This window comes from Lynx canadensis, chromosome E1 (genome assembly GCF_007474595.2).
Source record: "Lynx canadensis isolate LIC74 chromosome E1, mLynCan4.pri.v2, whole genome shotgun sequence".
NCBI classification, from domain to species: Eukaryota; Metazoa; Chordata; class Mammalia; order Carnivora; family Felidae; genus Lynx; species Lynx canadensis.
In genome coordinates, this window is record NC_044316.2 from 4,240,157 (window position 1) to 4,253,395 (window position 13,239).

The 13,239-nt window shown below is 52.3% G+C and overlaps 1 protein-coding gene across 10 annotated transcripts in view; it reads right to left on the minus strand.

The window, feature by feature from the left end:
• The window catches only part of GAS7 (growth arrest specific 7), a 201,908-nt gene that overhangs the window by 65,959 nt on the left and 122,710 nt on the right, over positions 1-13,239 (minus strand). For 2 of the 10 annotated variants that reach the window (XM_030295016.1, XM_030295021.1), the window contains one exon: positions 2,001-2,078. The exons of the other annotated variants lie outside the window; for them this stretch is intronic. In XM_030295016.1, the coding sequence (XP_030150876.1) occupies positions 2,001-2,078 (78 nt within the window). The remainder of the gene's footprint in view (positions 1-2,000; positions 2,079-13,239) is intronic. 10 annotated transcript variants of the gene reach the window in all.

The window sequence follows — 13,239 nt, forward strand, 5'->3', positions numbered from 1 at the left end:
CACAAAACAGTCCTGTTTTAGTCTATGCACCACTCTGTTTGAGAATCATCTTTTTTTTTAATGTTTATTCACTTCTGAGAGACGAGAGAGGCAGAGTGGGAGCAGGGGAGGGGCAGAGAGAGAGGGAGACACAGGATCCGCAGCAGGCTCCAGGCTCCGCGCTGTCAGCACAGAGCCTGATGTGAGGCTCTCAGGTTAGATGGCGGGACATGCTAAGGACAATAAAGCAGGGAAGGGGGATAAAAAAATTGTATTAGAAAGGGATTTAATTTTAGAAGAATATCCAAGGGGCCCCCGGGCGGCTCAGTCGGTTAAGCGTCAGACTTCGGCTCAGGTCATGATCTCGCGGTCCGTGGGTGCGAGCCCCGCGTCGGGCTCTGGGCTGACGGCTCAGAGCCTGGAGCCTGCTTCTGATGCTGTCTCTCATTCTCTCTCTCTCAAAAATAAATAAATATTTATAAGAATAGCCAAGGAAGTTCTCCCCGAGAAATGCACATTTGAGTAAGGTTTGGAAAGTAGTTTAGCAAGTTTCCATTGCTGCATCAGAAACCACCCCAAACTCAGCAGCAGCTGCAATCAATGAGCATTTATGATGTCATACTGTTCTGGAGGGTCAGGAATCCAGAAGGGGCTTAGTGGGGCAGTTCCGGCTCAGGCTCTCCCATGAGGTTACAGTGTGATCTTAGCTGGGGCTGCATCATCTGAAGGCTTGAGCGGGGCCGGATCCGCTCACATGGATGGGCCAAAGTTCCTTGCCCCCAAAGCGTGAGATCCGAGAGAGCAGGGAGAAACCATGATGTCTTTTATCACCTAGCCGTAGAAGTGACTCTCCATCACAACGACCAGATTCTACTGCTTGCAACGCTGACAGAATGTGGGAGGGACACAGAGCAGCGTGAGTGACAGGCACTGGGTATGTCGGGGGCCCTTTTGCAAGCCGGCTAGTGCCAAAGAAAAGTAACAAGCCATGCACGTAGCATGTGAGGGAACAGAACTGCAGGTGGAGGGAACCGAAAGGGAAAGGTTGAGAGACAAGCACACATCTGTCACCTTCAAAGAGCTGCAAGGAAGATTATATGGCTGAAAAGTGGGGGTGGAAGTGGAGGGCCGGAGTCAGAGGTCACAGGGCCAGACTCGATCACCCAGGGCACTGGCTCTCAGAGTCGGGTCTTGGACCAGCAGCATGAGTGTCTCCTGGGAACCGGCTAGAAATGCAAACCCTCGGGCCCCATCACAGACCTGCGGAATCAGCAACACTGGACGTGTGGGGGCAGCCACCGCGGGGCTTGAGGCAGAGAAGTGACATGATCCAATGGTGGCCACTCTGCCAGGCCCTGCCTCCGAGCAGGCTTCCTGGGCTCACGCCCCTCAGCACGTCTGGTGTCCTAGATGTGTCATCTGTGAGTTCTGCCTCTCTGTGTCCATCCCATCAGTCCTCCAGAGACTGAGACAAGCTTGGGCTCTTCCAGAACTCCCTCCAGAAGGAGCAGTGGGAGCTGGGGAGTGTGGCGTGAGTGGGGCAGGGTCCATGCAAGTGAGGACAGCACGGCCAGCACCACCGCCATCAGCTAGGATGCCGGAGGGATCCGGGGATGTCCCACTCGGGAAGGGTCAAGAAGGGGTGCCCAGGTAACGACCCCTACTCGCAGCTCTGAACCAAACTCTTCCATGCTGGTTTCAGACCCTGTGGGTGAAAAGGCAGTTCCTGGACGATCTAACGACCCCCAGGAAGGGCCGCTTGACGGAAGAGATTCTGGCATGGGAAGCTTTATCCGATCCGCCTCCCATGGGGGCTTCCCCAACTACCCTCAACTCGGCTCACACAGCACGGATTCCCAGCGGCAGGGACGGATCAGGTGGCCTCTCAGCAAACGGAAACATGCAAAGTCTTTTTGCAAACTGCCATCAGCGGGCGCGTCAGCAGAACTGTGTTCTGTGGGATCGATCGCCTACGTCTGATCGCCAGAGGGAGGGCTCCTGAGCCTGGGCCAGACCCTTACTTTCAGGCAGCGTGGACCACTGGGGCCCCAGAGTCCGCATCTTGAGTTCCAGTCAGAAATGCGTGGCAGGAGTCGAGCCTGAGGAGACCGGGAGCAGACGTGGGGACGTGTTAGCTAACGGCCCCCAATTTGCAGTGTCTACGAGCCACTGGCAGTGCACGTGTGACCACGATGGCCCCCGGGGCGGCTCCCCTGAGCTCCGAGAGCCCCCGTGCTCTGAGGACAGGGTGATACCAAGACTCTGCTGTTCAGGAGAAGAAAGGAATGGACGGTCCACCTGCCCTGGTGCTTCAAACGCCGTCCTCAACCCAGAGTTGCTGTTATGCACCTCGGAGGTCAGGCATTGGTGTCCTCCAGACAGATGTTCAAATCCCAAGTCAACCCCTTGGCAATGAATGGCGTGGCACCCGGCCTGCTTCCTCACTGCAAAGCAGGGATAACATTGCAGGAGTCTGGGGGTGCTAGATGAGCAGTCAGTGGGCCACACACAGCCTGACACAGAGGAAACCCTCAAAGCCCCGTAACGACAACGACAGTATTAATAAAACAAAACCCTCTCCATTCCTTCCTTCTCTCTGCTTCCCAGCCTCCCACCCCAAAAGCCTCCTCCCTGCTTTCAACCCTGTTCATGCTCTCCCAGAGCACATCTCCCAAAGGGAGAGGGAAGGTAGGGCTCCCTCTCTGATGCTAGGGAGAAGAAGGTTCTAGAATGCCTTCCTTAGCACATCTGAGCTGTAGAGGGTGTTCCTCAGCCAAAGAAACATCACTATCAGTGGTCTACCACTTTCCAGCAGCTCAATGGATCCCTTCAGCAAAGCCTGTGATCCAGGCAGGACAGGGACCCTCACGCCTGGTTCACAGACCATACAGAAGCTGGCGATGTCGTCGCAATAAAGCAGCAGTCCCTTTAGCGCCCTGGCCCTCTGACATTAGCCCGAACCAGAGGCTGGCTCCAGCCTACGTAGAGGCCCTAGAAAAGTAGAACCAGCCATGGCCAGAGAAATTCTAGTGGAGACCTGGGGCACCGGTGGGGCGCCTGGAACTCTCTGAGCCTGTCCTTTAACCCCTTTAGGGTCCCTGGTGTATGTCAGCCCCCTTAAAGAGTGCACACCCGGGCAGACACACCAGGAATCCCTGACCTTGAGTCGAGGGATAACCAGGGTTGACTGCAACGCAGGAAAAACACAGGTGGTGGCAGCTCAGAGATATTATGACCCCCAACTTAATGGTTGAGAAAACAGGAGGTAGGTCCTGAGAAAGAAACCTTATCAAAACCGAAGCCCGGACCCTCGGAATCTGGGACTTACGCACAGGTACCTGCCAGAGCTCCAATCCTGTCTCCCCAAAACCTGGTGACTCATCGGGGTCATTGGGACCACTTGGTAAAAACACAGATTCCCAGACCTGGGACCTGAAAATTCTACAGTCTCCGTGATTAACCAGATTTGGGGGGGGGGGGGGGCGGGGCAAGTGGTAGAGTCCATAGTAATCCATCCCAGGAACCAGCCACAGACTAGAAGACATGTAAATGAGATAAAACTTGAGGGTTAGGATCAGGCAAGGTTTGAAGCAAGACACACGGTGGGAATGTAGGGTAATTTAAGGAACTCCCCAAACGCCCATCATCGTCACCCGACCTTCTAAAACTACCAGGCTCACGACACCTGTCTCCGGAGAGCCACGGCTTTGACGTGAGGCTTTGTCATCTATTCTAGTTCCAGGGGCAGACTCACGAATTAGAGTAGGACTGTCACAAACCCTTTCGCTCGGCTCAGTCCTTAGACTCTTCCTAGAATAGGGGACCATGAAATGGAGAGGAGAAAGTGTGCAGTGAAGGAAGCCAAGAGGGAAAAGGCACCAAGAGAAGGTGTCAGTGGCTGCTTGATGGGGACAGAGCTGGCAGAGGGCGGAAGGCAGATCAGGGCCACCTGGTTCAGACACGGGGAGAGCCCAGGTGACCTCACGGTCCTGCGTGCTCCTCGTCCACACCATCCAGACTTTCTGAGTACTAGCTACGAACAGGTGCCAAGCCTGGGGAGGGGATCCAGGAGCCCACAATTTTGTCCTGCTCTCAGGCAGCTGACAGCCTGGATGGGGAGCACGGATGACCTCCTCGTCCCTCAGCTACAGCACCTGCCCTCAAGTCCAGGCCTCCCAATGGATGTATCCTGAGGGCAGGGACTGGGTCAAATAAATGTATCCCTGTCTCCCAGGCACCAGGTAGAGTGGGCATTCGGTGTTGGAGGAATGAACGCAGACTCAGCTCAGAGCAAACATGAGAACTCAGTTTGGCTACGTGGCCAAAGGCTGCTTTTCACAAAATGTGTGTGTGTGTGTGTGTGTGTGTGTGTGTGTGTCTAGATGAAAAGACAGACGAATGGATGGAAAGACAAAGAAGGACCAGGCAGAACGGACAGACTTCCCATTCCCTTCACATAGCATGAATTACAAATCCCGCAAGCAGTCCAACCTAAAACGAGCAAAGAATACACGGTGGCTGGGGTGGGGGGGTGGTGTTAAAGAAACATAATGGCAGATTACCAAGCGGAAGAGACGTCCGGTCTCACTCAAAACTGGAGAAACCCAAATAGAGATGACAAGAAGACACTGTTTTCTTACCCACCGGACACGTAATGTCTTTCAAGACTGACAACCCCTCGTTACCAAGGATCTGGAAAAACAGGCTGGGAGTGTCTTGGAAAGGCAGTATGGCAATAGCGATCAAAATCCCAAACGCACACGCCCTTTGACCTAACAACAGTTTCAGGAGTGCAGTGATAGCATCAGGACGAAGATATGTTTGGGGGCATGTTTTGTTAGAGGAGGAAAACCCCAGGGACACGCTGGGAATGCCCAGGGGACATGATGCCGTTGTTCCAGGGTATGAAGCGGATGAGGGTGTGCTGGTGTGCGGGGCGTGTCCAAAACACATGGCGAAGTGTACAAAAATGCACAGAAGCGTACAAGAGGTTCTCAGATGCATTTCCGAAAGGGGCCTACGTAGGGGCGCCTGGGTGGCTCAGTCGGTTGAGCGTCCGACTTCGGCTCAGGTCATGATCTCGCGGTTCGTGGGTCTGAGCCCCGCATCGGGCTCTGTGCTGATGTCTCGGAGCCTGGAGCCTGCTTCGGATTCTGTGTCTCCCTCTCTCTCTGCCCCTCCTCTGCTTGCATGAACGCTCTCTCTCTTTCTCAAAAATAAATAAAATAAAATAAAATAAAATAAAAAAATAAAATAAAATAAAATAAAATAAAATAAAATAAAATAAAATTTTTAAGGGAGGAAAAAAACAGTCCATGAGAGTGTACTAGAATATATTCGCCTCTTTTGCTGGCAAAGCCCTTTTCAAGTGTGACCTCAAAAGGAAGGAATCGAAAAAGCTAGAGATTGTCCCTACTCTCCATAAAAATCATAATCAGAACCTTGAAACGTCATTTTACAAAATGGAACTATTTGTTACACATCATCAAGGCCCTTCTCTAAGAAGGGTGCAAACACCAGAGCTCGCTCTTTGTAGACCCCCCTGCCTGCTTGGCCACCACTCCCTGGACCAGTGGACACAGCACAGAACGGCTTGGGTGGGTATCTTCGACCGTCAGCGGCCAGTTTCTGCTAAAAGGCTGCTAAGGAGAAGAAGCAAGTCTGCAGAGAGAAATACGTAGGAAGGAAAGCAAGCCCAGAGAAATAAGTAGGCATAACACCGCGAGGTCCCAGAGACAGGCCAGACAGCTCAGCACCTGATTTCTGGTCCTTAAGCTGGAGCTTCTACGAGACACCATATATCCTTCTCATCAATGCCCCCTTTTTTCCCCACAAGCTAGTTTGAACGGGCTTCTATTCTCCTGCCCACAGAAACTGCCCAGTAAACAGCCAAGGCCAGCCCTGAGGCCATCAGATCCACATCTGGAATATTCTTCTGTGGTCATGCTGCACTGGAGCCTCTTAACACGGCCCCAGGAAGACCTCCACAGCCTGTCCGTGGAGAAATCACACCGCTCAACCGTTCAGAAGCTTCTCTTCCCACCAAGTGGGATTTTCCACTCATACATCACCTTTCTGATTTGTTTTCTGAGAAAGTCGGCCTTTATGAACCTCAGTCGCTCGGCACCGCTGATCCTTATGTAGAAGACTTTCCAGTAAAAGGTGTGACTTTATGTTTATAAATAATGCTCGAAATCACGGAGTGCTGCTTTTCACAAAGACACAGGAAACTGTCAGAAAGAGCTATGGCTATTTTGGGAACAGGAATAAGCCATCCTCCCTCCTGAGAGGCGACCGCCAAGGCACTTTCCGAGCCCTGCTGGAAGACCATCCGGCCCCCGAATCACAAAGGACCCCGGCCGCTCCTTCGGGCACACCGAGGTCCTTATCGGGAGCCAACGGTGCAAAACATGTACAATCAGCAATTCTGGACATCACCACCTCTCTGCAACATCAAGAAAGGCTGTGCACGATAGACAGGACCACACAAGCTGGGGAAGAAACAGGCAGCACTTGAGAGTTGATGAAGTAAGATTTCCTTGGGAAACAGCACGAGCAGGTTGGAAAAAAACCTCTCTGCCAAGAGGCCTGCCAGCCTCACCCACTAAGGGAAATTCTAGAATGCTGCAAACAGGGGCAGCCTGCAGGGTGGGCCTAAAGTGCGGTAATGCTTCTCCATCACCTGGAGGGCTGGTAAAGGCACCGAGTTTCTGAGTCAGGAGGTCTGGGCTGAGAGACTGCATTTCTGACAAGCCCCCCCGCCCACCTCCAGGTAACGCTGCTGGCCCAGGAACCCGACTTTGAGAACCACAGGCCTAGAGGGGGCCAAGGAAGGGCAGAGTTCTCTCTGCAGAAGTGCTTCCTCCTGGTAAAGGAGATATAGTACGTCTATATAGTGGAACATTCCTCGGCGATCAAAAAGAAGGAAATCTTGCCATTTGCAACAACGAGGATGGAGTATATTCTGCTAGGCAAAATTAGTGACAGAAACACAAATATCGTATGATTTCTCTCATATGTGGAACTTAAACAAAACAGAAGAACACAGGGGAAGGGAAAGAAAATTAAGATAAAAACAGGGAGGGGGGCAAACCAGAAGAGACTCTCAAATACAGAGAATAAACTCAGGGTTGTTAGAGGGGAGGTGGGTGGGGGGCTGGGCTAAATGGGGGATGGGCGTTAAGGAGGGCATTTGTTGGGATGAGCATTGAGTGTCATATTAAGTGATGAATCACTAAATTCTTTTCCTGAAATCATTACTACACTATATGTTAACTAACTTGGATTGAATTTTTAAAAATACAAAAAAGACCAAATTAAAAAATAAAACTGCTTCCTCCTGTCTCCAGGTGTTAGGGGAAAGTTTTGGGTTTTTTAAAAAAATATTTATTTACTTTGAGAGAGAAAGGGAGAGAGAGAGAGAGAGCACAAGCAGGGGAGGGGCAGAGAGAGAGGGAGACAGAATCCCAAATATCACTGGGCTCGATCTTCCGAACCGTGAGATCATGACCTGAGCCAAAATCAAGCGTCGGATGTTAGCTGACTGACTCACCCAGGCACCAACCCCCAACCAAAAAAATTTTTAAAGGTACAACCATCAAAGCAACCCACAAATTACTCCTGACTTGAAAGGACCCACTGTTGACCGGTATTCCCGCCAAGCAGGGGGTGCTGTTAAAAATTGTAGCAAAGAGTCCATTTGGCCCCAGAGATCCAGGAAAAAAAAAAGTGAACCCCCCCCAGAGGCAGGTGCTGTGAGAGCAAAAAAAGAACCCACCGGCACCACCAATATTCAGGCTGCCGTGGAATCCCCGTGAGGGCCTCATCTCCATGTCTAAAGTCCGCCAGCCAAGAAGACTGCATTTGTACCCCTGGTCACTGGAACGCACTCTTTGTAGGGAACAGCTGAGCTGGGGGGTAGGGGGTGGGGAGGGGGGGACGTGGGAGGCCAAAGCGCCGGGTGGTCCCTCACCCATTCTGTTCTGGCTCCCAAGGGTCTGCTCCTGCTGCCCGCCGTGCACCCTTCCTGTACTGGCCTCCATATCAACACATATCATTTTTTTTTTAATGTTTTTTTTTTTTTTTTTATTTTGAGAAGGAGACAGCACGCGAGCAGGGGAGGGGCAGAGAGAGAGGGAGACACAGAATCCGAAGCAGGCTCCAGGCTCTGAGCTGTCTGCACAGAGCCTGACGTGGGGCTCGAACTCACGGACCTTGAGATCGTGACCTGAGCCGAAGTCAGACGCTTCACCGACTGAGCCCCCCAGGCGCCCCAACAGATGTCATTTTTATATACCAGTGGCAGAAAGCAAGTGAGGTCTTTATCTGGGGCCAGGGAAGAAGAGGGGTGAAGAAAAGGGAGGCAGAAGTCCCTCTTGACTCTCAGCCCGACATTCTCCTCCCTTGGCGGGAGACAGCACATGGCCCGGCCCCCCTGGGTGCTCCTTACCCCCAGATAAGTGAGACCAGGCTCCCGACTGTGCACCCTGACCCCAGAAGAAACCCCAAAGCTTAGCAGTGCCCAAGATATGACGAGAGACTCCAACGGGAAAATGGCATCTGAGAGAGCAATGTGGAGTCCAGGAGGGTGGGCTGGGATCTGAAGATTGGGAAGAAAGAGAGAGCATTGGGGCTCTCAGCTCCTGTCCTCTCCTGCACCTCAGAGGCATAACTTTTATCCTACTTATAAAATTAATACAGGTCCCCAGAGGAAACACTGGAAAACACGGAAAAATCAAGAGAGAAAACAGAAGTCCTCCCGGATCCGTCGCTGGGAAAGAACCACCACGGACCAACCCCCAGCCCCCCGCCCCAGCACCTGGAGGCAAAGGTGTGGCATGGGGGCCAGGGGGCCACCCCAACCTGCAGGAATCAGGGACAGAAGGAAGGTGGTGGCAGGGCTCAGGGCTATCTGCACAGCCACCAGGGTTCATCCCCTGGGGGAAATTTGGAGCATGAAACCAGCCGGATCCACTCGTGCAAACACAGGGAAATCAAGACTTCAGGATGCCGGGGACGCACGAATGACTGACCAGAGCAGGAAGGGGCAAAGCTGGGGGCCCGATCCCCAGCCCGGTCCTCTCTGATGCGCTCAAAAACTGTTATGAGAACAATCGAAAGGATCTGGAAATCAGCTGCTTAATGTGTCTCTTTCCGGAAGCTTACATAAAAGCTTTTCTGCACATCCCTCTCCTGGAAGCACCAGGATTCTGGGACCCAGGCGACTATTTTCAGCCAGAGCCCACGCCCTGCATTCCCCGACAGGCTGTCAGTGCAACAGGAAAGGAGGCCACCTTCCGGCTGCTGGTGCTACTTTACCTGAGGGCCGGGTGTCAGAAACACAGGTGACAGGTCGCACCTCACCAAGGCCTTCTGGAGGACATGCTGCTACCCGTCTGACTTCACGGTGCCCAAAGACATCACCGGTGGCCTGCCATGCCAGGGCCTGGGAAGTGTGTTGGTTTTCCGGGGCTTCCCCACAAAACGCCACCAACCAGGGGGCTTAAACAACAGAAATGTGTTGCGTCCCAGTTTTGGGGGCCAAGAGCCAGAGATCCAGGTCTGGCGGGGCTGGTTCCTTCTGAGGGCTGTGAAGGAGAGTCTGTTCCAGCATCTGTCATCTGGGTCTTTGTATCACCTCCCCCTCCCCCGCCATGTATTTGCCACTATGCCCCAAATTCTCCTTTTTGTAAAGACCCCTATGGATTGGATCGGGCCCACCATGTTCCAGGACGACCTTATCTTAATTTGAGCATCTGTGAAGATCTTATATCCAAGGTCACGTCCACAGCTCCTGGGGGTTAGGATTTCAACATCTTTTGCAGGGGCACAGACATCAATCCCTATCAGGAAGCAAGGGGCTGGGGCTGGGGCTGGCTGTGAAGCCTGGGCTAGAAGTCCAGAGGGTCTGGGTCTGTGGCACGGCCCAGAGGGGCAGCAAGGGGACCGACCACCAGGGACCGGGAGACAGCTAAGCCCCAAGTCTAACGCAGACCCCAGGGGGCCTCCAATCAGACATGTGCCCAGTCAGGCTGGCTGTGAACATACGAGCTATCAAACTGCTTCTGCTCTGACTTCTCTAACCCAAGTGCCCCCAGTCACCTGGAACCCCTACGAGGTCCCCACAATGGCCACGCGAGGGTTAATTTGGGGGGTGGGGGTGAGAGGCAGGACCCCCCCCCCCCCCGGGCATATTGCTCCCACAGCTCCTCCCTGTTCCAGACTGCAGGATCATTTCCACTCTCCCCCATTACAGGAGCTGTTTCTTCCGGGGCTGAGGGCATCTTCGGGCGTGCAGAGAAGCATTAAGCACAGCTGGTCGGGAGATTCAGTCAACAGCAACGTCCGGGGGGCTGCCGTATGCAAGGCCCGGCTTATGGTGTGTGCAAAGGACAAGATCCTTCCAGCGCAGGGTCTCAGGGCCCCTGCGCTCGGCCCAGCACGCTGTTCCCAGGGAGCGGCATGAAGTAAACACATCCTGCATGACTAACTTCTCACCCTGTTCTCCTCCCACGCCTCTTGGATGAGCTCTGCCTACTCTGGAATCCGACTGGGACTGAAGTAACAAAAACGCCGTTACCCCACTCCGAGATCTTCCTCCGATAACAAAGATCTGATCATCGGGAAACCGCGCCAGCTTTACGGACGGAGGCGCGTTCCCAAACTGTGGCGGGTGATGGGCATGCTGGCATTGCGACTCTTTGGTTTCAGAGAATCTTCGAGCCGGAAGGGATCTTCAGAGAGGTCTATGCAAGCAGGAAAGAAAACCTGAGATCCAACCCACGAGGAAAAGACCCGTTTAACAATCCCCTCTCCACCTGAAGGACGCAGTCCGTCTCTGCAAACATGTAAACATGTAGCCTGTGTGCACTGTTAGCCCACACCGCCCTCCCCCGTAAGAAGCCATCCAAGTGGATAATTGGAGCTGAGCGCAGAGAGGCATTAACAAACACTTGTTGCTTGATAATCAATTCTTGCGGCGCTCGCCCACTCACTGATCAGAATGCAACCTACAGATCCTTTCCATTTTTGCTAGGGGTTCCCAAGGCTCTGTGGACTCTCACCCTTTAAGCAGCTACCCGGTTTCCACTGTCCAGACTGCCCTTCCAGATGGACCCCAACTTCCTGCTGCAGCCACGGGTTCCCAGAGCCCCAACACACACACACACACACACACACACACACACACACACACACACACACACACTTCACGCCAGCCCCGGAAAGGCAATGCTTCCTGCGCTGATAGTCAGGGGCACCCAAAACCTCCAGGAATAAGGCAGCACATGAGATGAGCCGGAGGTCCTTGCTGAAATAGATGCTTTGTAACTATATACCAGTCAGCCATTTCTCCTTGGATTCTCTTTTTTGAGTTATTTTAATTTTTATTTAAAAAAAATTTTTTAACGTTTATTCGTTTTTTGATAGAGACAGAGCGTGAGTGGGGGAGGGGCGGAGAGAGAGGGAGACACAGAATCGGAAGCAGGCTCCGGGCTCTGAGCTGTCAGCACAGAGCCCGATGCGGGGCTCGAACTCACGGACCGTGAGATCATGACCTGAGCCAAAGTCGGACGCTCAATTGACTGAGCCACCCAGGCGCCCCTGTTTTTTATTTTAGAGAGAGAGAGAGCGTTTGACCCGGGGAAAGGGGAAGAGAGAGAGAGAGAGAGAGAGAGAAAGCTTAAGCAGACTCCATAGTCAGCACGAAGTCCAACACAGGACTCGATCCCACAACCCCGGGATCATGCCCTGAGCCAAAATCAAGAGTTGGACGCTCAACCGACTGAGCCACCCAAGTGCCTCACTCCCTGGATTCTTGATTCTCTCACCGGATCGGATCCCCTTTCTTAATCTCCGATTTCCAAGAGCATTTATAAAATAAATATATAAATACATATAAATATAAACAAATCCTGCCGACTGGGTGTCCAATGCCAGCTCTCTTACGCATTACTTGGTATAAAACCACGAGGCTCTGTCTCAACGCGGGTCAAAACTCCAACACCCACAGGAACTGGACATACAAAACGCAGGCGTGCGACGAAGGGTAAGAAAAATCAGGGGGAGTGAGGCAACCTTCTCAGCTCCTCCCGGCTTATGTGCACGCAGGAAGGTGGGTCCAATGCGGCCACACCCCATGATTCTTCAAGAGAAGACAAGTTAACCGATGTTCATGGAAAACGTCCCAATTTGCCAACGTTGTCAAGTCACTGAACATTTTAAATCGCTACGTACGCAGAATAAAATGCGTACCCCTGGTCTCAAGACAATCCAGCACGTGACCTCCGTCACACCTGCACCTCTTCCGGGCAGTTCACCAGGATCCGGGGGTGCTGACCCTGCTGTGACCGTCAGGTCTCCTACAGACACAGAGGCACCCTAATGCCGCTGCCCTAGAAATTTAGTCATCGTGGATGAGCACTGTTTTATTTTATTTTTTTTTAATGAGTTCAAGCCAAGCAAACACCACTCCCTGTGGGTCCACAACTCACAGCCATACTGTACTCTTATTCTGGCCTTTAATGAATGAATATTGCTCAAGCTAATAACCGATAGAGATCCCGCCACCTGATATGGTTGGTTTACCCTGACAGGGATGGGTCAGCCACTCCAGCCCTTCAGATGCCACCAAACTCCGCTCACGGGGTCACGGGGCTCTACGTGATGTGCGGTGAGGGGTCAGTAACTCTACGCTGGCACTTGCTTCCTGAGCAAAGCTGAGGCGAGTTAGCAAGCCCCCGTCTAAAAACCTAAAGAGCAGAGCAATACAAAAGTAGAAACCTTACGGCCTCTTGCCGTATCAAAGGCTTGAACGATTTCACTAGACTCTTAAGTTCCCTTTGAAGACAAGGATCGTGTTCGTTCGGTCCAGATGTCACGATGGGAAAATGAAAATCGTAGAAGCCCCCAAATGCTCTGACTTAACCACAGCTAGAAGCAAAGTCGACACAAGCGTTCACAGGGGTTTTTTTAGTGGCAAAAATGCTGAGATTAAAAAAACATTTTTTTTTGAACTTTTGACTCGAATGCTCTGAAATTAAAAGATCTGCCACTCATCCTGGTTAGAAGAATCAGGATAAAGACTGGAAGGTATCCACAAGTCCGTTACCTTGACAACACTGAAGAATATAAATGCTAGCCAGGGTGAAGGGTCTTTCGTGACAGGTTTATACTCAATCTGTAACTTGTTGGCGTAAAATTGAGTAATCTGTTCGGAAGCGGCTCGTCTCGGAGATTCCGCCTGAACTACAGTAGCTTACG